This window comes from Chelonia mydas, chromosome 24, assembly GCF_015237465.2.
Source record: "Chelonia mydas isolate rCheMyd1 chromosome 24, rCheMyd1.pri.v2, whole genome shotgun sequence".
NCBI classification, from domain to species: Eukaryota; Metazoa; Chordata; order Testudines; family Cheloniidae; genus Chelonia; species Chelonia mydas.
In genome coordinates this window covers 8,270,204-8,294,527 of record NC_051264.2, presented here as the reverse complement: position 1 = coordinate 8,294,527, position 24,324 = coordinate 8,270,204, and the positions used below count along the sequence as shown (strand labels likewise).

Here is a 24,324-nt window from a genome sequence, read left to right as displayed (position 1 = left end):
AGCTTTCCCAAGTATGAGGCGAATGCTCTAACCACTGGACTATCCTTCCTCACCAGAAAAGCCACCCCAGCACACTGTGGCCACCCCAGCACACTGTGGCTTGTTTTAAGGCAGATTTGGGAGGAAAGATGCCCCCTTCCTCGGTAGGATGCCAACAATTTGAACTGGCCAAACCTTGCTTGGCTGGTGGGATCTGGCAATATCATGCCCCTAGGCAATGCTGTGAGGAACCCACACACTGCAGGGGCAGAGCCCCAAGCCTGGCAGGACAAAGACAGACCCACCATTAGTCGAGAGGCCTTGCTGCTCGGTGACGCTGCATTAGCTCTTAGCTCCTCCACTGGACTCCAGTGAGGGACTCTCCCGCCTATGCCATCTGCCTCCCCACCTGGGGGCTGCCCACAGATCACTGGCTGCCTCTCACCCTGGTGGGGTTCCCTGCCCTGGGCCTGTTTGACCCCCCCTATAGTGGCAAACCAGGAGGATCTGTAGCGAGGAATTTATGGGATTGCAGGTCGGGTCAGGGGGAAGCCTGTGGCCATCCCCATGATGGAACAGCCTGACACAAGGGGGGGCCCTACTGTAGCAGAGACTCTGGTTTTTGCAATGTGACTAGACAGTTCCCTAGAGTGCAGCCAGGACAATGGGACCAGCCTGACAGATGGGTCTGATGGGCCAGTGCTCCCCAGCCCCAGCCCTTCCGAGGCGTGAGCAGATTGTAACTCGCCTCTCTATTTTTTGTTAGCTCCTCGGTGTTTGGGCAGCGTCTGTGCGTGCAGTGCCTGGCGCAGCGGGGCACCAATCCAGGCCACCACGTGCTACAGCACCACAAATGTCACACAAAAGCCCGTGCCCTTTTGCCCCGGTCACTGAGTCCCCTCGCCGCGGGACACACCCTGCAGATGGCTGCTGAGGCTCTGTGCTGGTTTCCCACCCGGGGGCACAGTCCTCAGGCCATTTCTTTGGGAGTCACCAACTAAAAAGTCCCCAGAAATGTCTGAACACAAATGAGACCCTTCTGTCCTCTCTCTGGGGCTGTTGTCTTCGAGGGTCAGCCTGCAGCCCCCTTTGCTGGGGCTGGTAGGGAAACCCAGCTCCCCCCTCACAGCAGGGCTCTGTGGCCCTGCCCTGAACAGCTAGCTCCACTCCGCCCCTTTACCAGGGCTGCGGTTTTACCTGGGCTATTTCCCACCTTGTGGTTTCTTGTTGCCCCTCTGGGTCTCCCAGTCTCTCCCGTTTAGTCAGGGTCTCTCCTGTCCCAGGCCCCCTTGTCCCTGCTCTCAGCTTCCTTTCCTACCCTAGCTCACCATCCAGCTCTGTCCCCAGCTGCCCTGCGTCAGGGCTTTAGCCTGGCTCTTTATGGGCAATTCCCTGATTTCACTCAGATGCGGCTTGTTCTGTGATGAGGGTGGCTTAGCTCCAGCCATCCCAGCCTAAGGGGCAAACCACCGCGTTACCCTCCACCCCACCGCTCTAGTTCTGTCCAGCTGTCCCCCCTTGTCATTAACCCTGACTGGGAGCTCTCTGGGGCAGGGACTGTCCCCTTTTTATTACTGTATACGGCACCTAGTGCAAACAGGCCCCGAGCCCGCCTGGGGAGCCCCCACTATCGCCAGCCCCAAGCGTTTGGAAAATCACGGGCGCGGCTTAATAATCCCGAGAATTTTAAAAGTAATCATTGGGGGGAGGCTGTTCCTGAGCCTTCCAAACCTTCCTCTGCACACACAAGGGCGAGCAGCTTTGTTTAATGAAATCTCCGGTCATCCCATGACTCTAGAAGCTGGGGCTTTAATAAAACACTTTGATGATCAGCTCTTTGGGGCAGGGGGCTGGCCATGTCTGTACTGCGCCTAGCACAGTGGGGCTCTGATCTGCGGCCATGACTCCTAGGTCCTACCATAGTACAAGCAGATTTCATAAGAGTTTAAGGCCAGCCAGGACCATTAGCTTGGCTTCTTGTGTACCACAGGCCGATAAATGTTCCTTCAAACAGCCCTATATAAGCCCCAAAATTCTAGTTAGACTAAAGCATTTTGGTCCTCGGGAGACTGAAGCATTGTGCAGCACAGACAGAGACCAGGAAGGGACCGAAGTGTCATCCATGCCCAACACGCTTGCAGTTGCAGGGAACTGGCTTGGTGAGATATGCCCAGCAGGCAAACCAAGCTCCGTCCCCCAGAGGACGGTGAAATTTAGTAAATAACAAAAACAGCCCTAGACTCAGGATAAAACCACAAGAGTTTGCAACCCTATGAATAACCGCAGAGCCACAAATAAGCAGCCGGGCTCCATTTCTTGGCAACCTAGTTTATTGAAAATAGCAGAGAAAACTGGACACTTTTCAATAAATTTTTCATTACAATGTGCATTCTGAATAATATATTTTTTAAACCCTTGCAAGTAAACATATAACCCTGGGCGACAAACGAACGAACAAACAAACAAAAATGCACCATAAGTTTAATTAATTTAAACGAAAACTAAAACCCTTTTTTTTTTTGTTTAAAGAATGATTGCTCTATTAAAAAAAATTACAACTTTCACATATTTACAAACCTGTCATGACAAAATATTTAAATATTTTAAACAATTTTACAAAATGACACTATTGCAGGTTAGATGTATTGAATTATTATTATTATTTTACACTAAAAGAATGCAACCAAAAAGCAACAGTAAACTAGACATGAATGGAAAGAGGTTAACGGATCGGTGAAGCAGATCCCCTGGGTTGCAGGGTTAAGAGTTGGCTCTGGATCAAGCTAGCAGATGTTCAGAAAGGACCTCAGGCCAGAGAGGGTCTGATTGTCTTTTATTATGCTGAAAACAGGACTGTCCGAGTGACGCTCTTAAAGAGGCAGATGGTTTCGAGGGTCAATGAATTTAATTCCTCTGGAATCCAGACAGTGCAAGCTTCAAACGTGCTTAGGAAGTTGGGTGTTTGTTACAAATCTGGGGTGAACTGCCCTTAAAGACCCAGGTTCTGATCTCCCTTACACCAGTTTCGCATAGGGGTTTCTCCATGGCCTTCAACAGAATTGACTCCTGATTCACACCAGCGGGACAGAAGGATGTTTACCCAGTTCCCCAATGGTATTTAGGTGCCGAGCTCTCTTTGAGATGCTGGGCCTAAGTGCCCAAGTCCCTTTTGAAAATGGGACTTAGGCTCCTACGTCCCTGAGGCCCTGGTTTTTAAAGGTATTTAGGCACCTAACTCCTGTTGGTTTCAAAGGGAGTTAGGTGCCTACACACCTTTAAAAATCAAGCCCTTGGGCACTTGTGAAAGACAAAATATTCCCTGAGTGTCCCCATGTGTGTATACCGGTGTCCCAACAGATTTTCAGGGATGGTGGAGCCCTTTCTGCTCCCACTGACTTCCAGTGACTTCCGGAAATCAGGGCTTCTACAGCATGGCTACACCTCGGGTCCAATCCAGCACCAAAGAACCTGCCCGCCGCAACAGGGAACCGGCCAACCCACCCCTGCTTTGCTGCCGAGAGGCCGCCCAGCCATAGCAGACGGGCAGGCTCCACCCCAGCAGGTGTGCAATGACTGTGAGTGTGGTAGAGGCAGGATTCGAACCCAGGGCTCCTCAGTTCTGTGTTCTAGCCACTGCAGAAGACTTCCCCTGGCAGCGGACGGGGCTGTGTCTTCTAGGTTGTATTCGCTGTGTCAGCAGCGTGCGGCGAATGCTGAAATTATCAAATGAATCCAGGAGTCGACTCAAAACCAAACCCTCTTGGCAAAAAGGTCGTGTTAGATGGTAGCTCTGCAGCTGGCTGAGTCTGCACCCGGAGCTGGCTTCGCTTAGAACCAGGCCAATGGTTTTAATTAAAAAAATGGCTTTTGACCAAGATTTTGGTCAAAAAATTCTAGTGTTTTTGTCTAAAAAGTCAAAATTTCCCCTTTCCCTGTTGTTGATCATTTTGAACCAGAATATCTGTGTGGGTTTGTTTTTAAGTTGGGGTGGGGGCTGGTTTTTCTACAAAAAACTGGAAACATTTTGATCAGAAACTTCAGGAGAGGGGGGTGGGAAATGATTCCCTGCCACAGCCACAGATTTCCTACGATAAATAACTTGCACTTCGCAGGCGGCTCTAATTTGGCTATTACCGCATCGCTAGCTGGGCCGTCTCCTCCATGAATTCTGTACTTCTGACCCGTCCAAGCCCAGCACCCACCCGGCAAGACAAAAAGCCTGGAGTCCATGCACGTTTCCCATCATTAATTAGGCCTCTGTTAAACTCGCACCCTGTCTGGTGACAACCTACGTGCAACCTTCCTTTCTGTAAAGCTCTTGCTGAATAATCTTAAAAGTGTAAGTTGAGAGGAGACGGCTCATCAAGCCGATTGTTTTGGGACTGACGACCCGCAAAGAATTCTGCTCCCCTGCCAGCTATCGCTGTGTCCTCATCCCTGGATTTTCATACAAGCAAAGTGCTTCCAGCAGGACGAAGGATTCACATGGGCAGGACAGATGCTGAGGAGGCAAACAGGACACTAAGGTAGGCAAGTTAGAGGCAGGTATGCAGGGACTAACTGAGGGTAGTACCTTGGTCTGTGCTGATGCCTCTCCCCACAGCTGCCCTTTACCCCCCTAGCCACAGCTGGGCATCTGGAACTCAGACACTTTGGGTGTGTCTGCCCTGCAATCCCAGGGTGTGGAGGCGGGAGGGATAGCTCAGTGGTTTGAGCACTGGCCTGCTAAACCCAGGCTTGTGAGTTCAATCCTTGAGGGGGCCATTTAGGGGATCTGGGGCAAAAATTGGGGATCAGTCCTGCTTTGAGCAGGGGGTTGGACTAGATGACCTCCTGAGGTCCCTTCCAACCCTGAGATTGTATGTATGATATGTGATGGCAGCGTGTGCAGATACACCTTTGATCGAGCTCACTGGGGTACCGGAGCAGCAGAGGCAAAATGAGCCCGCCCAGAACTGTGGGTCACTGCTTTGCCTTGGCTGCTATGGGTGCGCAAGCTAGCTCAGGTATGTCCACACAAGCTGCAATCACCCCCCATCCTTGCAGCGTAGTCCGGCCCTGACGTCACCGTAGCCCTCTCAGTGAAATACCTCGGCTGCTGGGCTCTCCCTTGCAGCCCCTGGCGGTCGTGTCCCATCGTCAGACGCGTGTGCGAGCGTGGTGAGCATTAGCGGGCAGGACTTGGCTGGGAGGGGCCAAACACCAAGGTCCTTCCTTGCGCTTTGCTCCACGGTGCTCGTGCGCAAGGGAAGAGCCTAGACAAGGAACGTGGGGTTTGATTCTGCAAACCCTCCGCAGTGCTTAATTTTACCAAGCAGTCCCCTCACAGCGATGTCACGCAGCGTCTATGGGGCAGTGGCCCGTGAAATCAGCAGGACCGACTGTGGCCTTGAAGTTAAGATTGTGCCTTCATGATCTACTGGCTTGATCCAAAGCCGGCTGAGGTCCACGGACGGACTCCTGTAGCGGTGGCTGTCCTTCCGAATCCCAGCTGTACAAACCCCCAGCTATTTTCAATCCGAATCGTTTTACACACACTGGGTTACAAAAGCTCTTTTAGAAAAAGGCAATTTCGAAAATCATTCCCCTTGTAAACAACCATCAGCTCTCGCTCCGTGACAGCCCCATACTTAAGAAAATTAGAATTTGTTGCTTTTCAAAAATAGCCTTAACATTAAAAAACAGCCTTTTATTATATTAACTTTATACAGTATCTCTATATATTTTACGGTGAGTAAAAGCAAATTATTGGGTTTGAAACCCTGAGAATTTCATGGGGACAGGGATTCTGCCCAGCAGGGGGCAGCAGAGTGGCAGACACAGGCACCAAACTTTCTACCCGCTGCAATGTCTGGTCAATTGCGAGACATTAATAAGAAATACAAGAGCTTGGGCGGGTGGGGGCTGGTCCCCTGGTGCTGCAGAGTGGACGTAAAGGCAAACGGTTAAAAATAGATCTCTGTGTTATGTACAATTATTATTTTCAAACAGCTTGGTTAAAAATTCTCCTGCCACAAAACTGTAAGGAGACGAAAAAAAAAAAAAATTGTTTTCAATGAGGTATTTGAACTACCCGGGCCGGTCTCTAGATGCTAGTCACTGGAGTAATGGGGTGGGCAGTGTGTTTTCCTTGGCCCTGAATATGTTACAGCAAAAGCTGGTGATCTCCTTGATCTCCGTCCCACTGGGGTCTCGGCTCGGGGCGTCTCCCCAGTAATACTTTGCGCCTTGGTAGCACCTGCCAGCTGAGACCTCAAAGAGCGTCACACGGTTATTTAAGCATCACCCCCCGCCCCCATGGAGTGTGTGGGAAGGTGTCTCCCTCCCCGCTGCATTGTAGAGAGAGGAACGAGGCCCACAGAAAGGGGCAGTGACTTGCTCAGGTTGGTGGCAGAGGCAGGCATGGAACCCAGGAGTCCTGGCTCCCAGCTGTCTGCTCTGATCACTAGGCCGCACCCCCTCCTGCACCGCACCCCTGTTTGGGAGGGGATAGGAGGGAGCGGGTTCTAATGTGGTCCAACCCTCCCCCCACCAACCTCCCATCCCGGGGCAGCGGGGGGCCACAGACCGGTGCGAGATGGGAGTCGGTCTCTGGGCACCGGCCTCGCACGGGGATCATTCTGCTGCTGCTCCCTGGAGCTCGCACTCGGAGCTGAAGAGCTCTTTGTAGAGCGGGGGGAAGACAGCGTGGACGATGATGGGGTACATCTGCCGGAAGGACCGCAGCTTCTCCATGTGCTGGTAACACAGACTGCGCAGCTTCCCTTTGGGCGGCAGCTAAAGGGGAGAGAGGCACGTGGTATAAAGGCGGATCTCCAGGCACGGACCGGCCCCCGCCGCCCCAGCCCCTCTGCTGAGCCCTCGCAGACCAACCCGGCCATCCATTGCCACTCCACAGCCAGCCAGGGGCCTCGGCGGGTGAAACTAGGTCAGAAGGTCTCAGCTTGATGAGGGCAGTAACTGGTCTGGCAGCGCCTGGGGCTTCTGTGAGCTCTTGCGATGCTGCTGAACACGTCTGGGGTGTGGGGGGGGTGTGCGCGAGGGTGTGCATGTGAAAGTGTGTGTGCACGGGCATGCGTGCATGGTGCACATGTGCGTGTGAGAGTGTGTCCGTGTGTGTGCACGTGCTCTGCTGCTGGTCTGTGAGCGTGATCCCATTTTAAGAACCCTCCACCTCTACTGAACATTTGCATAATTACCCAGAATCCTCTACTGAGAGTCCCTAATGTCCAACCTGAGTGTATTGTCTGCTCAGTGCAGATATCTCCCCTCAGTGACCCAGCCCCCGATCCACACTGGACACGTGTATCCAGCTACAGGTCCAGCAGCCCAAGCCTCCCTCCCCCAACATTAACGAGAGCTGTGTGGTGAAAGCACCGCGCTCTGGCTCTGAGCCTCTCCTTCCAGCATGGGAGCACTGGGGGCCCAATAGCCCCAGAGACGGGGCACAGTAAAGGGACCCAAAAGCAGGCCCTCAAGTCCTGGGCTTCACAACACCAGCAGCATTCGAGAGGTGCCCTATGCCGGTCAGGCATGTGGCTTGCGACAGAGGAGGCAGGTAAGGCTGTGGGACCATGCACCTACCTTGGCCAGGATGCCTTCCCGGTGGGTTTTCCGTAACATGTGTTTAAAGGCCAGTTCCAGGTTATTCTGGAGCCTCTCCACCTTGCCCTTCTCCTGCAGCCACGGCCGATCTGCACCGAGACAGGAGAAGACACTGATGAGCATTTCTCAAGCTTGACTTGGGGGGGGAGGGGGGAGGAGTGTCTCGGCCCCCGCCCACCTCTCTTAATGGGCCAACGCTACCTGAACGAAGGAGGGAGAGCACTGGCTCCCTAGAGCCCATGGTTCTGCTGCATGACAGTTTAAGGTTCAGGACGGACGGATCTCAGCTGGCTGAGTGCTTGGGGTTGTCCACGCGACCTTACACTGAGGCTGAGGATTGCAGCAGTGTCTGGCCAGCCACGAACACCCCACAGTGGCAACACAGAGATTCCTGCAGAACTTTTCTGCAGTTTCAGCCCTGGTGTCCTGGCCGAATGCTAGTCTGTGGCCTCCCAATGGGATTGGAGTGACATCTCACCCTCCATAATAATCCTGTCTAGCTCCCTTTCAGGATCTGAGCCCTGGTCCCTGAGGACGGTGGCTCGGGGTGGCATGGCCTGCAGGATGCAGCAGGCTGAGAAGGGGTGACTCTAAAGCCCCGTCAGTCTCTCTCTGGTTCCATTCGCAATGACCAGAGGGGGAAGGACAGGGTGGCACTCTCAGCGCTGACTTGGAAACGGGCACCTCAGGGTGAAACCCAGCCACTTGCCCACCTGTGCTGGCAGGAGAGCAGAGGACACTGGATTCAGGAAGGAAAGGGTTTGGGGGCAGGGGCTGGTTGAAAATATTCCATCGGTTTTTGATGGAAAACGGGGGGTTTGATTGCAGGAATTTTGTCACTAAAATAGTGATATTTCATCGATCAAACTGACCGCTCGAAAACCAAACATTTTTTGGCCAAAAACAGAAATAATTCAATTTACAAGGGTGCCGCAATTCCTCATTGGAGCAGTGGTGTCGGTGCCTCCGCTGCCTCATTTCCTCTAGGGACCGTGTTCTCCAGCTGGACTACATTTCCCACGATGCCTCCCTTCACGAAGTGAGGAGAGTTTGGTGCATCATGGGAGTTGTAGTCCAGCCAGAGACCGTGGCCTATAGAGGAGAATGGGAGCATGAGGCACTTGAACTACAAATTCCAGGAGGCACCTCAGTGCTAGGGATGTAAAAGGTTAACGGGTAAGCATTAGGCTTACCGGTTAACCAACCTTAAGCATTAACTCCAGCAGCCCCACGCCAGCATGAGAGACCCCAGCCCCGGCCGTGCTAGACGGGCGGGACACCAGCCCTGGCCACACCACGCCGTCTGGGCCAGTAGGACTCCAGGGCCGAGTGAGCCCCAGCCCCAGCCCCCATAGTTCCAGGCCCACCGAGGCTACCTCAGTTAACGGTTAACTGGTTAAACAATATAATTTTAATCGTTTAACCGGTTAACTTTTTAAACTGATCTTTACATCCCTATTCGGTGTCATTATGAAGTGAAATATTTCTGGGGAGGGGGGTCATCAAAAAGTCAACATTTCCTAGGGAACGCGCCCCTATTTTCTGGCCAGCTCTACTTATGTGGCTGTTTGGCAATTAACATCCGGTATCCCCCCGCCCCCCACGATGGGGGCTGCAGCCCTAGGACGGAGGGGCAGCAGCAGCGGCAGACACTCACTTGAGTTGATGAGCACCAGGGCGGTGAAGAGGGCGATCTCGTTCTCCGAGAAACGCAGCAAGCACAGGCTGTGAGCGAAGTCGAAGATGGAGTTGATCAACTCGTTGCACCCTGGGAAACGGAGCAGAGCCGTCAGTCACCTGCGGCTTCCTCCTGGGCGGCCCCGCCCCCTCTCCCACGCCACCCAGAGGCGGGATTAGCCTTCCTTTCTAACCAGCCTCCAGCAGGGTCTACAGGCATCGCTGACTACGCATTGTCCCCCCTGGGATCCAAACCTTTTGGGGAACCTCACAGGACAAACCTCCTCCACCCGCTGGGGCTGGGAGGGAAGTCCAATCTCCAGGGCTCATATAACCCTCTGCGTCTCTTCTGAGATTGGCAACAACGGGGGTTTGCTGCGATGTGAACGCCTGGCCACCAGGAACTGGTCAGAGGCCACCGAAGATATTATTTAATATTCCCAGAGGCTTCAGCCCAGTCAGACCCCATGGCGCTAGGCGCTGCCCAGACACACAGTAACTGATGCCCGCTGGCCCAAGGAGCCTAAGCGGTCACTGGCTGGGCCTTAGCGCCGTGAGCTAGATTTGACCCAGGGGCCTAGAAAGGAAACGGCACCACAGCTTGTTGCCAACCAGCCCCTCGGATATCGGCCAGGCAAAAATCAAAGCCACCGCTGCGGACTGAACACAGCAGAGCATCATGCTGGACGCGAGCCAATGCAGGCATCTTCTTCAGGGCCTCAGCAGGCAGCACTGGCTGCTCTGGCTGGGAAGGACCCATCACCCTCCCCTCCTGAGATGATCTCTGCAGAGACGTTAGTATTGGCTGCTGTGTTTGCCAAGCAGGCACATGGACTTGTGGGGCGCTAGGCACGGCCTGCCACATTCAAATTGCAGTTACTCCTTAGGGCAGCCTCTTTTCCTGGACAGAAATTTCTCACCCAGGGTTCAAAGAGAAGCAGAACAGTGAAAATCCCTTTAAAATGGGGAGGAGGTTTCTCAACAACTGGGGTAATAGAGCCCGGGGGGGGAGGCCGGCCCATGAGCAAGAGATGGAGGGCGGCCTTGTGGCTCAGCCACTGGATGGGGACTCAGGGAATGCGGGTTCGAGTCCTGGCTCAGCTGCTGACACCGTGGGCAAGGTGTTTACAAATACGCTCAGCAACCCGGCATGGGAATAAAGGGAGGAGCCGGGCACTGCTGAAATCCTGGCTGCTTCATTCCACTACCTAAATGGGAGCTAAGTGCTGAAAATCTTGGTCTGTCTCTCTGGGCCTCAGTGACCCCATCTGTAAAAGGAGGACGACCATGTGTCTCGTTAGCCTGGGAGCTCTCTGGGGCAGAGACCGTCTCTCGCCCTGTGCCTGCGCAAAGTGGGGCCTCTGGGCTTTACCGTAATACCGCCGATATCATACCGAGCGATTTGAAGAGCTCTGGGCCTGCATATTTGCCCTCGAAGAAGACTGTCCTGTTCTCCGAATTAAAGGCACGGCACATTCGCACCAGAACCACTTCCATGGCGCCTGCAAAAACGGAGTGGGGGGAGTGAAGAAGTTGCAAATATAAGCAGTAAACAGACTCACTGGAGGTCCCAGCATCTCTGCCTTCACGCACGAGAGCAGGGAGGTCCAGGGAAGTAAACTAGTCCCCGGCACGGTATCTCCTGCCCATTTGGGGGGTAGGGGACAAGTGTCACAGCCTTTGAGGTTACGTCTACACTGCCATCAAATGGGTGCCCGCTGCCTGGGTGGGCATGGCTGAGCTAGCTTTACCCACGCTAGCATGGCTAAAAATAGCAGTGACACGATATGGTGGCATGGGTGTGGGCTGGCAATGCAAACACATACCCAGGGACCCCCCCACGCTGCCGCGGCTTCGCTGCTATTTAGCCCCGCTAGCTAGATTAAAGCTGGCGCAGGGATGCAGTCACCCCACCGTGCCCCTCCGACTGCAGCGCAGACGGGGCCTGAGTCACGCTGTCCCGTCCAGAGCGGCTGGGAAATTCACAGGGTACGGTCCACCCCGGAGGTGCAATCAGAGACGGCGGGCGTGCTGGACGTGGGCCGAGCCCACGGCTCCCACCCAAGGATGCTCGTGGTTTGGAGACAGGCATGGCAGCCCCAGTTGCACGACGGGGTCTTGCAGCAGGAGACGGGCTGAATGTCAAAGCATAGATCCAGGTGCAAACAGCCCCTGCAGGCTGGGGGCTGTGCCTCTGAATACAGAGCCTATGGGGTCTGCTTCCCAGGGAGGCTGTTCTCACTGAGAGCTCAAGGGATGGCCTCATTATTGACCCAGCTGTGGGAGGGGGCATCCCTGCCGGGGCCTGGCTGCAGCAGTTCCAGCCGCGTACCTGCTTTTAGAAGCACGATCTGGTCATTTTGGCACAGCTCCATGAAGCCGCCCATCCGCTTGGCAAACTCCACCACGTACTGGATGGCTTCCGTGATGCGGCAGGCGCAGCGTTCCCACATCTCCTCCATGGACTGCAAGAGAGAAGCCCGCGGTTGCACCACACTGTACGGCTGGCTGCCCCTCGGCCCATGGGCCATGTCCCATGACGCTTGGTTCCTCCACGCCCCATAGAGCACCGCTGCTCCTTACCCCACCCACCATGCCTGATGTGGCTGCCCCAAAACCCCATGTGCCCCATGCCACTTGGCGTGGCTGCCCCATAACTGTGTGCCACGCCTGGTGCAGCCACCCCGTGTGCCCTACCTCATGTGGAGCAACCGCCCCATAAGCCCACTAGTTGGCGAATAATTAAAAAAGTGAAATATTTCCATTTGGAAATACTACCGCTGTGCCTCATAGGCGTTGTAGTCTGGGTGCTGTGACAGGGTCAGGCCAGATGGCTACAGGAGAGTGACAGAAGGCAGATATATTAGCCCCAGGTTAAGTAGGTCCCTGAAGGTAAGGTAACAGGGAAGGTTCCAGAACAATCAGGAACTTTCTGGAAACAATTAAGGCAGACAGGCTGATTAGAACACCTGCAGCCAATCAAGAAGCTGCCAGAATCAATTAAGACAGGCAGGCTAATCAGGGCACCTGGGTTTAAAAAAGAAGCTCACTTCAGTTTGTGGTGTGTGTGCGAGGAGCTGAGAGCAAGAGGCGCAAGAAGCTGAGAGTGAGAAGGCGTATTGCTGGAAGACTGAGAAGTACACGCATTATCAGACACCAGGAGGAAGGTCCTGTGGTGAGAATAAAGAAGGTGTTGGGAGGAGGCCATGGGGAAGTAGCCCAGGGAGTTGTAGCTGTCACGCAGCTGTTACAGGAGCCACTGTAGACAGCTGCAATCCACAGGGCCCTGGGCTGGAGCCCGGACTAGAGGGCAGGCCCGGATTCCCCCATCCCTCCATCCCCCCAACTCCTTACTTGATACCGGAGGAGTTGACCTGGACTGTGGGTTCCACCAGAGGGGAAGGTCTCTTGCCTGTTCCCCGATCCACTAGGTGGATCACCAGAGACTGTGGGGATTGTTCTTCCTTTTCCCCATGCTGGCCAGTGATGAGGCTAACTGAGTGAACGGCAGATTTGAGCACTGAGGGCTGCCCTGAACCTCTGAGGTGAGCAAATCGGACAATAAGCACAGGACCCACCAAGGCAGAGGAGGAACTTTGCCACAGTGCCTCACGCTCCCGTTCTGCTGAAGAGGCTGGGCTCCCTGGTTAGACTACATCTCCCATGATGCACCATGGTCTCCCCTCTTGACGAGGGGAAGCAGTGCATCATGGGTGTCCCTGGCCCTGGTGGAATGTGGGGGATGAAGTCCGGCCGGAGATCCCAGACCAGAGAGGAGAACAGAGGCATGAGTCACCACAGGGGCATTTCTCAACCGAAATTTTCCATTTTGGGGGCATTCGGTTTTTTGATGAAAAACTGAAATTTCCCGTTAGAAGGGGGCATTTTCTGGGCAAAATTTCACTGAGCTGAAACCCCAAGTTTCTGCTCCAAATCATTTACCACAGAATATTTCGAGCAGCCCTCCCCAGTTCTTTCTGGGTTTTCATTGCCCCTTTTACTGCACTGTGCACCTGTACCCCAGGAGTCCTGCCGCGGCAGTTAACCCTTAGTCTCCTCCCCAGAGGACAGAAGCCCAGCGGTTGCTCATACATTAGCCATTTTCCTTTGCTCTCTCCACCGGGCCCAAAGCTGGAGTCTGTATTGATCCGAATGTTCCTATGCCAGGGCCATTATGAATTGCTCCAAAACAACTTGGCCTCATCTGGAAAGCTGATGAAGCATTTAGCAAACCAGACAGAAGTTCCCATTTAGTTAATGGATCTTAATTAGCTGCTGAATCAAACAAACTCATTTTCTTCCCTCTGTCCCATCCCTTGATTTTATTGCGAAGTCCTCATCTGAACCCAACTGAGCGAGCAGTGACTCACACAAAACCCTGTGCGCTGAATGAAGTCATGATAAACAATAAAGGGGCAGCATCTGTTCTATGCAGCCGATGTTAAACCCCCAAGTGCCACAAAAGGTCAGAGACACCGCGTGCTGGGTCACTCAGTCGAGTCCCCTCTTGCAGCCAGTGCTGAGCGGACCCTGACCACAAGCTTGCTAGGGCTTCGTGCCAGCTAAGAACTCTTTGCTATATTCTCTTCCACCGTGGTGCAAGAGGAAACACCAGAATTGGAACTGGTGTCATTTAGGAAGACAATTTACAGGCAGCCACTACGGAAAAGTCTTCCAAAATTTAATAAGGTCCCATAGACCTGAACAGAGATCATCCTCTGGAGAGAATTTTTAAGCCAACCTTATAGAATTTATATCCTTGCTAGAAAATCCTGGAGGCTGGTCTAGAATGTCTGCAGAAAAACCATCCCTCTCTTCTCTGTTTAAATCCCCCCGGGCTATTTCCAGGTGGACAGTCTGATTCTGCTCCTAGGAAAACTGATTCAGTCTGGAACAAGTTGGGCCCTAAGGGACTTGCCCAAAGGCCAGAGAATAAATCAGAACCAGGAGCAGAACATTGATCGTTTCTCTCGGCCAAGCCACTAGAGACGTGACCTCCTGCCCAGTTGCCGGTCCAGTCTTAACTGGGCCACGTAACAGAACTTGGGCTTTGGAAGCCTTCCCGCTGCTCTGCCCACATTCCCCACTGATCCCTTAGCTAGCCGGAAGGGAGGTGTTTATCCTAGCCTCATACCCCCGTGGGCTGGCTTCCCACGTTATCTGGCTACCAGATTATCTCGTGCCGGGCATCAGTCGAGTATAGAAGTCATTGCACCACCCTTGGCAGAAGGCTCCACCAGCTCCCAGCCATGTCCCCCGTCCCGCTTCTTACCTTCTTCTGGTAGCTCCTGACCTCCTCCCACGAGAACGTCTCCAGCCTCAGGAGCTGCAGGTCTTCCAGGCGCAGCTGGCAGGTCTCCCGGTAGGACTTGAGGACATTCTGGGTCAGGAGCTCTGTGGACGGCAGGCGGCGAGGCTCAGAGGGGGAGCGTGGGGAACGGTTGGGCCTGTCCCTGGGCCGCAGCCCTGATTCTCCCTTCGTTTTTTTTCTGTGGTTTCCTGAGTCTATCTCTCTGCGCTGCCAGCTTTGGCACGCAGGCCCCTGTGTGTGTAACGATCTGCCCCCTCCCCCCCAGCCTGGCACTTAGCAGGGTTTGACCCTGCAGTGTTAAAAGCATAGGCCTCTCTTGAATCAGTGGGGGAGTAACTCCACTAGCTGGTAGCTGCAGTAGGCTGTTATCCTCTGATATGGAGCAGGATGTTCCCATGGAATGATGGGAGCTGAGTGTAAGAACCATCATCTGAGCTGTCACCGGGGATCGAATCCAAGACCAACAGAACAAAGAGCAGCTCAAGCTAAGAGACTAAGCTCGCGGCTGACAGCTGGATGAGACCTCTGTGGATGGTGAACGCCGCCTGCAGCCCCCAGTAATACAGCCTGAGTGGGGGTCCTAGAAGGGTGAGGCTGCCCAGCCGGGCATTCCTGCCCCAAGAGACTCACCGATCTCAGTCACCGAGGAATTGGGCGACTCCAGGATGCTGGTGAAGTTGGGACTCGTGTAGAAGTCGACAGTCTCCCCGATGTCGCTCCCAGCCTGGCCCCGCTTGCCCCCGCCGATGTCCAGCCGGGAGAGGTCTGGTGACGCCTGCATCTCCAGGGCGTAGAAGACGCTGGCCCTGCTCTCCATCTTGATGCGCTCGGGGCTGTAGTCCCTGGCGAAGGGGCCGCGCAGGTTGTCGCTCAGCCGGCTGTGGCCCTTGGCCAGTCCGTTGGGGTAGGCCAGAGCCACCGTCTCGTCCGGAGACTGGCTCAGCCGCGCCTGTCCATTCAGGGGGGCCGTGGAGCAGGCCGAGGACTCCAGCAGGTCTGCGGGGGAGGCCAGCTTGAGTTGCCCGTTAGCCAGGCCCAGGGAGTAGGCCGGGGCCACCACCTCGCCGCCTTGCTGCTGCTGCTGCTGCAGCTGCTTCTGCACCTCGGCGTGGAGGCTGTCGCGCTGCTTCTTGGACATGCGGCCAAACTTGACGGCTGGAGAACAAAGGGGCAGGGACGCGTCGAGCTGGGGCTGAGGCTGGGATCGCGGCCGGAGCCGTTGTGAGGGGCCCTGGGCTCCCTCTGCTGGCCCCAGCCACTTCCCTGGAGTTCCGGAGCAGTGGCCTCCATCCCCTGGGAAATCCAGGTGACATAATGGGGCAGCAGGTCCCATAAGGAGCCTGCCGCGAGCTGCCAGGGATGGAAAGGGCAGAAGGAGCTGCCGAGTGACTGATGGAGCTGCCCCCCTCGACAGCGGTGGATCTGGCTCCTCGTGCCTATCAAGACCCACCAGGTTTGTCTTGGTGGTTAAGCGTGGGGCCCGGGCAGCAGTTGGATGGGACGGGGAGACACCAACCGTGGTGCAGCAGGGAGGTGAATACCTAACCGAGGTGCTTTCCCCCCAACAAGTCAATAACAAACCCCCATCACTCCCCTCCAGCAGCAAAGCACGCCAAGCGGACGGGACGCAACCTGGATCACTAGCGAGCCCTGGGCATTTTCCCTGGAGCAGGGCTGCTGGCCGTATCCCAATTCGGGTCATTTACACTCTGCCCCGCAGTTCCAATCCCTTTCACTTCTCGCCCTAGGACAACACTGCTCTGCGGCTGCTTGAACAGCTCCCACAGCCCACCCCAGAGGTGGCTGCATTTCAGAGGTAGCCGCTCACGGGGGCTATAAAATGCTTTGGGATCCTTGGGGATGAAAGGCCCCAGAGCCGCGATTCGCAGACTTTCTCCCCGCAGAAGCTCCCATCTTGCCAGCTGCTCCCTCCCCTCCAGCAATCTGGGAAAGGCAGGGGGCGTGACCCCCAGCCTGAGATCCCTCGCGCTAGGGAAGCGCCCAGGATCTGAATGTGGCCCTAGGGGTGGGGACGGCTATCTCAGGATCTCGGCGCACTCACTTGGGAGCGGGGACAACGGTGCGTGCTCTGCGTGTGGTCGTGTGGGTCTGTATGTGGTCGCATGTCTGAGCAGGAGCCTCATCTACCCAGCTGCAGAGAGGAACCGCGGTCGCAACGGGAGGCTGATCGCATGTGCCACGTGGTCGGGCTCTTTGGCTCTCTCGAGCGACCTACATACTCACCACTGAGAGACACCCAGCTAAAGGCTTGAGCTACTTTTTCCATCCTCTTTGGATTGGGTTGGTGGGGTGTGTGTGTGTGTGTGTGTGTTTGTTTGTGTAGTATTTTGTGACTTTCACTCTCCTCCTGGTTGGTTTAACCCCCCGCCCCGCCCGGCCTGGCTTAGGGCTGTGCGCTGACGGTGCTACCTAACCAGCCCTAAACCTCACTATTTGCACTTCCCTTTCACTTCCTCTGGCCTCCACTTGTAGCTTTTTTAGCGCCTTTAATAATCCCCAGCCCGAGGACTCCTCCTTAGCCGAGGAGTCTGGTGTCGTCTCGAGAACCGAACCTTTTTATGCCCAGGGGGGCAGAAGAGAATGAAGGTTCAACCCCTCTCTGGGCTGGAAAGGAGGGTGGTTCCCCCGCTCACGCCCCAGCTCCTGTACGCCGCTCTGCTGGCGTTCAGAGGCCTTTGCAGCCCGCAGCAAGGGGCTGAGGGGGAATTCTGCAGGCTCCGGCGCTGCGCTGGGCTGCCATTGGCTGCCTTCCGCAGACCCCGCCCCCACTTCAAGCCTTGGCGTAGGGGGCATGCTGGGGGCGAGGCCAGAGCACATGCCGCTCTGGCTAAGTTGCCCTGTGCCACAAGCCACAGGTAGCTCTGCAGAGGCTGCTCTAACTTAGAGATAGTTTGGCCCACTGGTTCAATTCCCTGCTTTGCTACAGACTGTGAGCAAGCTGTGCCTCAGTTTCCCCATCTGCACAATAGGGATACTAGTCCAGACATAGAGCACGCTAGACGGCTCCAAGTTACACTGGAGGTGCTTTCAACCCTTAGAGCAGCATAGAAGGAAGAGGGTGCGCACCTGGCTGCTGGTTCTCATCGGCACCCGCAGGGGGTGCAGCTTAGACTCTCTCCCACTGAGCCTCTTAAACTGGAGGACTTGGGAACCAGTGGGATGGTGACAGGGGCCGGCTGCTGTTTGTCCATCATCACTGATTTTTGGTGATAAATGGCTTGTGGTCAAATAGAAACGTTTCTATAGAAAAAAAATCTTTCCCGATGACATTTTTCAGGTTTTTTTTAAACCAAAACCTGAACTTTTTTTGGTCAAAAGCTGAACATTTTCGGTTAAAATGTTTTACTTTTAACAGAAACAATTTTTTTTAACTGAAAAGCACATTTAAACCCCCCCTCCCACAAAAACTGTTTTTAGTTGTTTTGTTGAATACCCCAAAAAGCAGCTGGTACCAGCCACTGTCAGAGATGAGAGACCGGGTTAGATGGAGTAAAGGGCAGAAGCAAAAGAAATGTCCATATTTTTACAGCCAGAGCCAGGTATTTTTAACTTCAGGGCATAAGAAATGGGTCAAATGCAGGGATCTCTGGGGTGGGAGGCAGCAGCTGTTTTAACAGAGATCATTCACCCAGCACTGAAATTCAGCCACTTCTGGGATGGGGCCTGGCAGCTGTTTAAACAGGGATCCTTCACCCAGTACTATTATACAGTTACCTTTGGGATGGGGTATGGCAGCTGTTTAAACGGGGATCTCTCACCCAGCAGTGAAATGCAGCCACCTCTGGGTTGGAGCGTGGCAGCTGTTTCAAACATCTTACCATCTCTGGACATCCCCAGGCTGAGGCATTTCTGCAGCCTGCAGTGCTGGCAGCGGTTGCGGCTGGTCCGGTCAATCTGGCAGTTCTGCTGGCGGGTGCAGGAGTACGTCACGTTGCCCTGCTGACTTCTGCGGAAAAACCCCTGAAACAACGGGTTGGGGAGAGAGAGGCACACAAACTGACCACGGCAGCTCAGCGGCTTGTATGTGAAGCGAACTGGGGGTGCCAACGCCTGGGGGAGGAGCATCTGCGGCATAAAATCAACACAGTGCCTGGTGCTGATTGGTCCCAGGGCTGAACAAGCCATGACGGGCCGATCTCCACTCTGGTGTGGCGGTAAGGGGCCAAGGGGCCAGGGCATGCTGATTAGCTGCTGGGCGGGTGCTAAGCAGGGCCGGAACGCCAATGGTCCCACAGCCCCGCTGGCAGACCCCGGGCAGCATCTGCTCCAGCACTGGCCCACGGCCCCCTCTGAGGGGCGCTGTCCCAGGGTTCTGTGTATTTGGGAGCGCCAAGGGAATTGGAAAGGAATCCCACATCCGGGGCGCTCCCGGTGGCAGAGATCAGGCAAGCGGGGGCAGGGGAGTGGAGTGGGAGTGGGGATTTGGGGTGTTGCTCACCTTGCAGCCTTCACAGGTGATGACCCCGTAGTGAATCCCTGACGATTTGTCCCCACAGATCTTACACGGGATCACTTCTATTTGTGCTAGGATTGAGAGCGAGAGAGAGAGAGATCATGAGCACGGGCCGGAGTGCGCTGGGCATGCCCTGCATGTGTTCGCTTGGCTCTTTGGCACTGTCGTCTAATGCTTCTGAGAGCGAGCAGGTGCTGAGAGTCAGGACTCCTGGGTTCCATTCCCAGCTTTGGGAGGGGAGTGGGGCCTAGTGGGTTAGAACGCGGGAGGGAGGCCGGGAGCCAGGACTCCTGGGTTCTATTACACAGACCATCTCGATGAACCCTGTGGGGTGACCCCATTTAAGAGAGAACAGAGTTGGGGTCCTTAAGTGGCTAAATCAGCCACCAGGATTGCGGGTGGAGCCTTTATGGGAGTAAACTAGCTTGGCGCCAACAGCGAGGAAGGATTTATTTTGCCAGCTCCCCAGGAAAGTGCTGAGTGTCACGCAGAGTTTGCCCACACAGGGGCACCCTCGTCTCACATTTCCTCCCATGCCCGGATGCCAGAGGCTGGCCAGGGCGCAGGGCGCTCGCCCCGCTGGATAGCAGTGTGCAGGGATCGCAGGCTGCGGTAACCCGGCCAGCAACTGGCTGCTGGGGCTGTCGCTCAGAGAGCGCACCTCTGCTGGTCCCGCCTCTGCCTTCCAGTCAGCTGCCAGGCTCAGCAGGGAGCGCGGGGCAGGACCCAGCCACGCTCCCAGCGGCCTCGGGAGGGAGAAGGAATGGGGTCGATGTCACAGATGGGGTCACCCTGTGGCCATGCTCCCCTGTGCCAGGCTGCCCCCTGGGCCTAAGCCACACCCCTGTGCCCCACTGCACAGCCCAGCAGCTCTTCTTTCCGGGGGTTATTTATCCAGCCAGAGTAAAGCTCTTCCGCACTGATAAGCACCCTACCCACCCCCCAGAGATTATTGTCACATGATGGCCGGTTACATAACCTGGAGATCATCTCATCATCGGCCAGCCAGGCCTGCAGGGGCCCCCTTAACCCCTTCGCAGGCAGCTCCTGCCTGGGCACTCTGCTCGCCAGGGGGGTTTCGTTAGGGAACTGGATTGGCAGCCCTGGGCTTGCATCTGCATGGGCACTCCCCTCTGAGTGCTGGGAACAGAACCCAGGAGTCCTGGCGCCCAACCGCCCTGCTCTAACCACTCGGCCACACTCCCCTCCCAGTGCTGGGAACAGAACCCAGGAATCCTGGCTCCCAGCCTCCCCGGCACACCCTGCTGTAACCACTGCTGAGAAATACCTGGGACAGAGACAAGTCGTCTCAGAAGACATTGAGACACCTAGGATCGTGCAGGTTTCAGAGTAACAGCCGTGTTAGTCTGTATTTGCAAAAAGAAAAGGAGGACTTGTGGCACCTTAGAGACTAACCAATTTATTTGAGCATGAGCTTTCGTGAGTTACAGCTCACTTCATCGGATGAAGTGAGCTGTAGCTCATGAAAGCTCATGCTCAAATAAATTGGTTAGTCTCTAAGGTGCCACAAGTCCTCCTTTTCTTTTTAGGATCGTGCAGTAATAAGCAGGGGTGTCCTGTGGGGATCAAGTCTGGATTAAGGCACAAGTACTATAGTCTGTCCTAATGCCCCAGCTGCTGGAGCTAGGGGATAAGCACAGAAATTCAGCTTTCATTTAAAAAAGAAAAGTTACTCCTCAAGGATGCACAGAAAAGCTTGAAAACAGGCCCCGAGCGTAACCAATGCCTGCCTGAATCTGCAGACAGCCTACACCAACAGCTCTGAGAGGTGTGAAAAGCCTCGTTCCTGGGGACTCCAACTTACTGCTGGCCCAAGGAGGGGCGGGGCTGCGGTTTGGGACGGGGGTATTGCCGTGCATGTGTCAGGCCCCAGACTGCAGTTCATGGAATCTGGTGCAGAGCAAACTTTTCCAAGAAGGGCAACAAAATCTACCACTGAAATAACTCCTGCAAAAACCCCAAGCCTGTCACTGCTAGGGGCTGGCATACAATTTTAAAGGAGGGTTGGGATTGTGAATAAACAGCAAACCAGGGAATTGTGCCCTGCTCATGCGTAAACACCTGGAATCCAACCAGTGTCACTGGGGCTTAGAGTTTGGCACCAAGTCCACATGTCTCCAAAGGTCGAGGCCCATGGGCCAAGCAGGGGGTTGGGGGCTCTACTGACAGCAAGGATTTTATGTGGACTGACACACTGAGTTCTCTGCTGCTTTGTAGTAGGAATGTGATGCCAAAATTAAGTTGGAAAGTGGGAGAGAGAGGGTATGTGAGGCAGAAGACTGGGAATCTGGTTCCTGGATTCCATCCTCAGCTCTGGGCAGGGAGTGGTATCTAGTGGTTAGAGCAGGAGGGCTGGGAACCAGGACTCCTGGATCTCCAACTCTGGGAGGGGAAGTGGGGCCTAGTGGTTAGAACGGGGCGATGGGGCATCAGGACTCCTGGGATCCATGCTGAGCTCTGGGAGGGGCAGATCCAACAGGGATGAGAAGCAGGACAGCAGCTTCTGCATCTTCCTGAACCCCCTGGGCCTCTGGCCACGGGGAGCCATGAGCATCAAAGAGCTCCGAGTCCCTCAGTTGAAAGCCCCTCACGAAGGGCCGCGCGTAACCACATCCTGCACCTTCCAGGCCCAACAGCTGCTTTCCCAAGCATCTCCTCCCCGCAGGCAGCCCCCTGGCACCGGCCCAGCTCCTGCGCTGGTTTGCTCTGTGATACGCCAGGCGCCCATTTGGTTTGCTCTTCCTCTCTAGAGCTTCCCTTATCGATGTCCCCTTCCTCCTCCCCCACCCCGCTGCGTAATGAACCCAGGCGATCAGCGCCCTAAATAAGGACCGAGAACTCGTCCCCCCATCGTCTTCGAAACCTCAGCAGGCAGCAGATCGCCTGACGCTAACCCACAACTGGGACGCACCTCCCACCGCGCAGGAAGGCAGAAACTTCTCCAGGGCAGAGAAATCTCACAGCCTCCCCTCCACTGCTCACCACACACCAACAGGTGAAAACCCCTACCTGCTGCTTGCAGGCAGGTACCAGTAAACAACTCCCCATCACCCCCTGGCAGGAGTGAGCTAATGGGGCCACGGGGCGGGGGAAGCACCAAAACTTTCCATCGGCACAAACACGCTGATACAGGGCTTTAAAGGCCCTGTGAGGCTAGCAAATCGCAGGCTCCAGGGCTATTGCACGGGCAGGGGTCAGGAAGGGAGGAGGCCCAACCTGTGGAATTCAAGAGTTGCTTCTCTCCTAGTCTCCTGCCAAAAGCAGGATATGGGACTAGATGGAATCGGCGGGGCTGCAAGCGGATCCAGGGTTAGATGGGTCACAATGTTTGATCTGCCCTGTCTAGTCCGCTCCCCTTGGCCTTTTGAGGTGTGATTCAGTCAGGGGGAGGGGGTCAGGGCAAGGTGGGCCCATGGTCTGATCTGGTGCGGTGGGGAGCTGGGAGAGCAGGCGGGACGGAGCACTGAGATGCCCTGGTGTGGCTGCGGCGAGATGGGCTGAACCTCGCTTGACCCAGGCCTTTCCCCTCGGCCTGGCACAAGGAGCAACACCGATGAAGAGCCAGAGCTCCTAGCCTGCTGCGACCACAGCTGTACAGACCTTTATGACCAGGCTCAGCCACTTGTGACTTGGAGGCACCTTTTGCACCCTGCAGCCCCCTCGTAGCCGCTCTATGAACCATACCCCCTGCTGGGCCGCAGCTCGTTAGAGAGACAACGGTATTCATAGGTTACCCCTTTCGGGATGGATTTATTAACTAAGTTAGCAAGGAGCGACCCAGACCGTGGCTGCAAGGAGACCAATGCAAAAAGGAGCACGTTTGAGAACATTTGCAGTTGGCCCTGACCCGAGACACTAAGGCCCTGATCCTTGAAGGGATTTAGGTGCCTAACTCCCATGGGTGGAGTCATAATGGAGACTGACTTCCCCTCACCAGGTGGGCAGGGGGTACCGTGTGTCTGACCCTCACCCTGCTGCTGCCTGTGGGATCTGTGGGCAAGCTGCGGGTGTCATTCATCAGGACCAAGTACACTCAGATGATCCACGGCACCCCAGAGAATACAACAGGGCTCTGCAGATCATTAAAAAGGAGCAGAGAACTAGCCCAAACCCAGGGACTTCTGCACAGTTACACCATGGGTTCCTTTGGTCCCAGGACTGCTGCTTTGTGCTTACATCGGTGCGTGCACACCTGCACACTCTCAACCCCCCTCGACCCACTTCTCCCCCCAGCACAGAATTAGCTTGCGGAACTCGCCAAGACAAGATCTCCCCGAAGCCAAGAGCTCCGCAGCATAGCAGAAGGGGCTGGACTCTTATGTGGCTCACGAAAATAGCCAGAGTTACAATAGTAAGCGCTGGAAGGGATGTCGACTCTCCTGCGTCAGGGCACCATATAAGCCTGGGGTCAGGAAGGGAATTCTTTCAGGTTGCCCTAACGCAGCCAGGGCTGGCTTTTGCGTGCTGATACATTCCTGTATTTCCTTAAACAACACGGGGGCTAGTAAGTTTGTCTGATAACAATCATCCTCTATCCTACGCATTCCATTTCCTCTCTGCAACCACCCACTGCTCAGACCCAACGAGAAGAAAAAACCACAAGCTTCAATTGATTCGCCCCTAACCTCACAACAGAATGATTGTAATTTTTTTTTTTTGTTTTTGGTCTTTTCTATCTATAGCAAATCAAATCGGTGGGAATGGGCTCAGGGTTTGACTCAGAAACAGGAACCCAGTGCCTGAATTAGTCAAAAAATTCAAAAGCCAGAGAGCAAGCTGCCAGTAACTCTCATTTTCAGGTGATGGCTGATGCCAGTAAATTCGACCTGAGAAAGGTCAGCGAGGTCTCAGGCGAATTCCCCCACAGCAGCCCCATGATTGACGTGTGATGCCCGCGGGTGGCTGAGTAAGAGGATGAAGCCAAGACTTCGGAGGGGAGGAAGCAACAACCCCAAAAAAAAAAATCCTTTGATACCAAAAAAGTGCACCGTAACGTGGCTGGGAACCGGCCCCGACCAACGTTCCTGACTTTAACCACTGAGGGGCGTCACCAGGCGGGTCCGTGTCACGCTTCCCGTGGCGTCACGGAAGTTCCACGCGTCCGCGCTGGGGGTGGGGTAGGGCACGTGGAACTTATGGGGGTCACATGGGAACGGGGCAGGGAAAACACGCTAAGTCATGAGATGCGGGTAACGGAGCCGGGAAGCGGATGCAGCGTGGGACACGAAAGCAGGGCTCCGGGAGGCCAATTCTCCCC

At 55.0% G+C, this 24,324-nt stretch overlaps 1 protein-coding gene across 7 annotated transcripts in view; it reads right to left on the bottom strand.

Moving 5' to 3' along the window:
* Nucleotides 1-24,324, bottom strand: part of RORC (RAR related orphan receptor C) — an 87,307-nt gene that overhangs the window by 14,239 nt on the left and 48,744 nt on the right. For 6 of the 7 annotated variants that reach the window (XM_037883064.2, XM_043535281.1, XM_043535283.1 and 3 more), the window contains 9 exons: nt 19,032-19,117; nt 18,412-18,553; nt 15,203-15,727; nt 14,534-14,655; nt 11,594-11,726; nt 10,656-10,763; nt 9,242-9,352; nt 7,564-7,673; nt 2,292-6,756 (listed from right to left, as the gene is read on the bottom strand). In XM_037883064.2, the coding sequence (XP_037738992.1) occupies nt 6,595-6,756; nt 7,564-7,673; nt 9,242-9,352; nt 10,656-10,763; nt 11,594-11,726; nt 14,534-14,655; nt 15,203-15,727; nt 18,412-18,553; nt 19,032-19,117 (1,499 nt within the window). In that variant the 3' untranslated portion in view covers nt 2,292-6,594. Of the gene's footprint in view, nt 1-1,469; nt 1,474-2,291; nt 6,757-7,563; nt 7,674-9,241; nt 9,353-10,655; nt 10,764-11,593; nt 11,727-14,533; nt 14,656-15,202; nt 15,728-18,411; nt 18,554-19,031; nt 19,118-24,324 lie in introns of those variants that run through there. The other variant, XR_006287364.1, reaches the window with a different exon arrangement.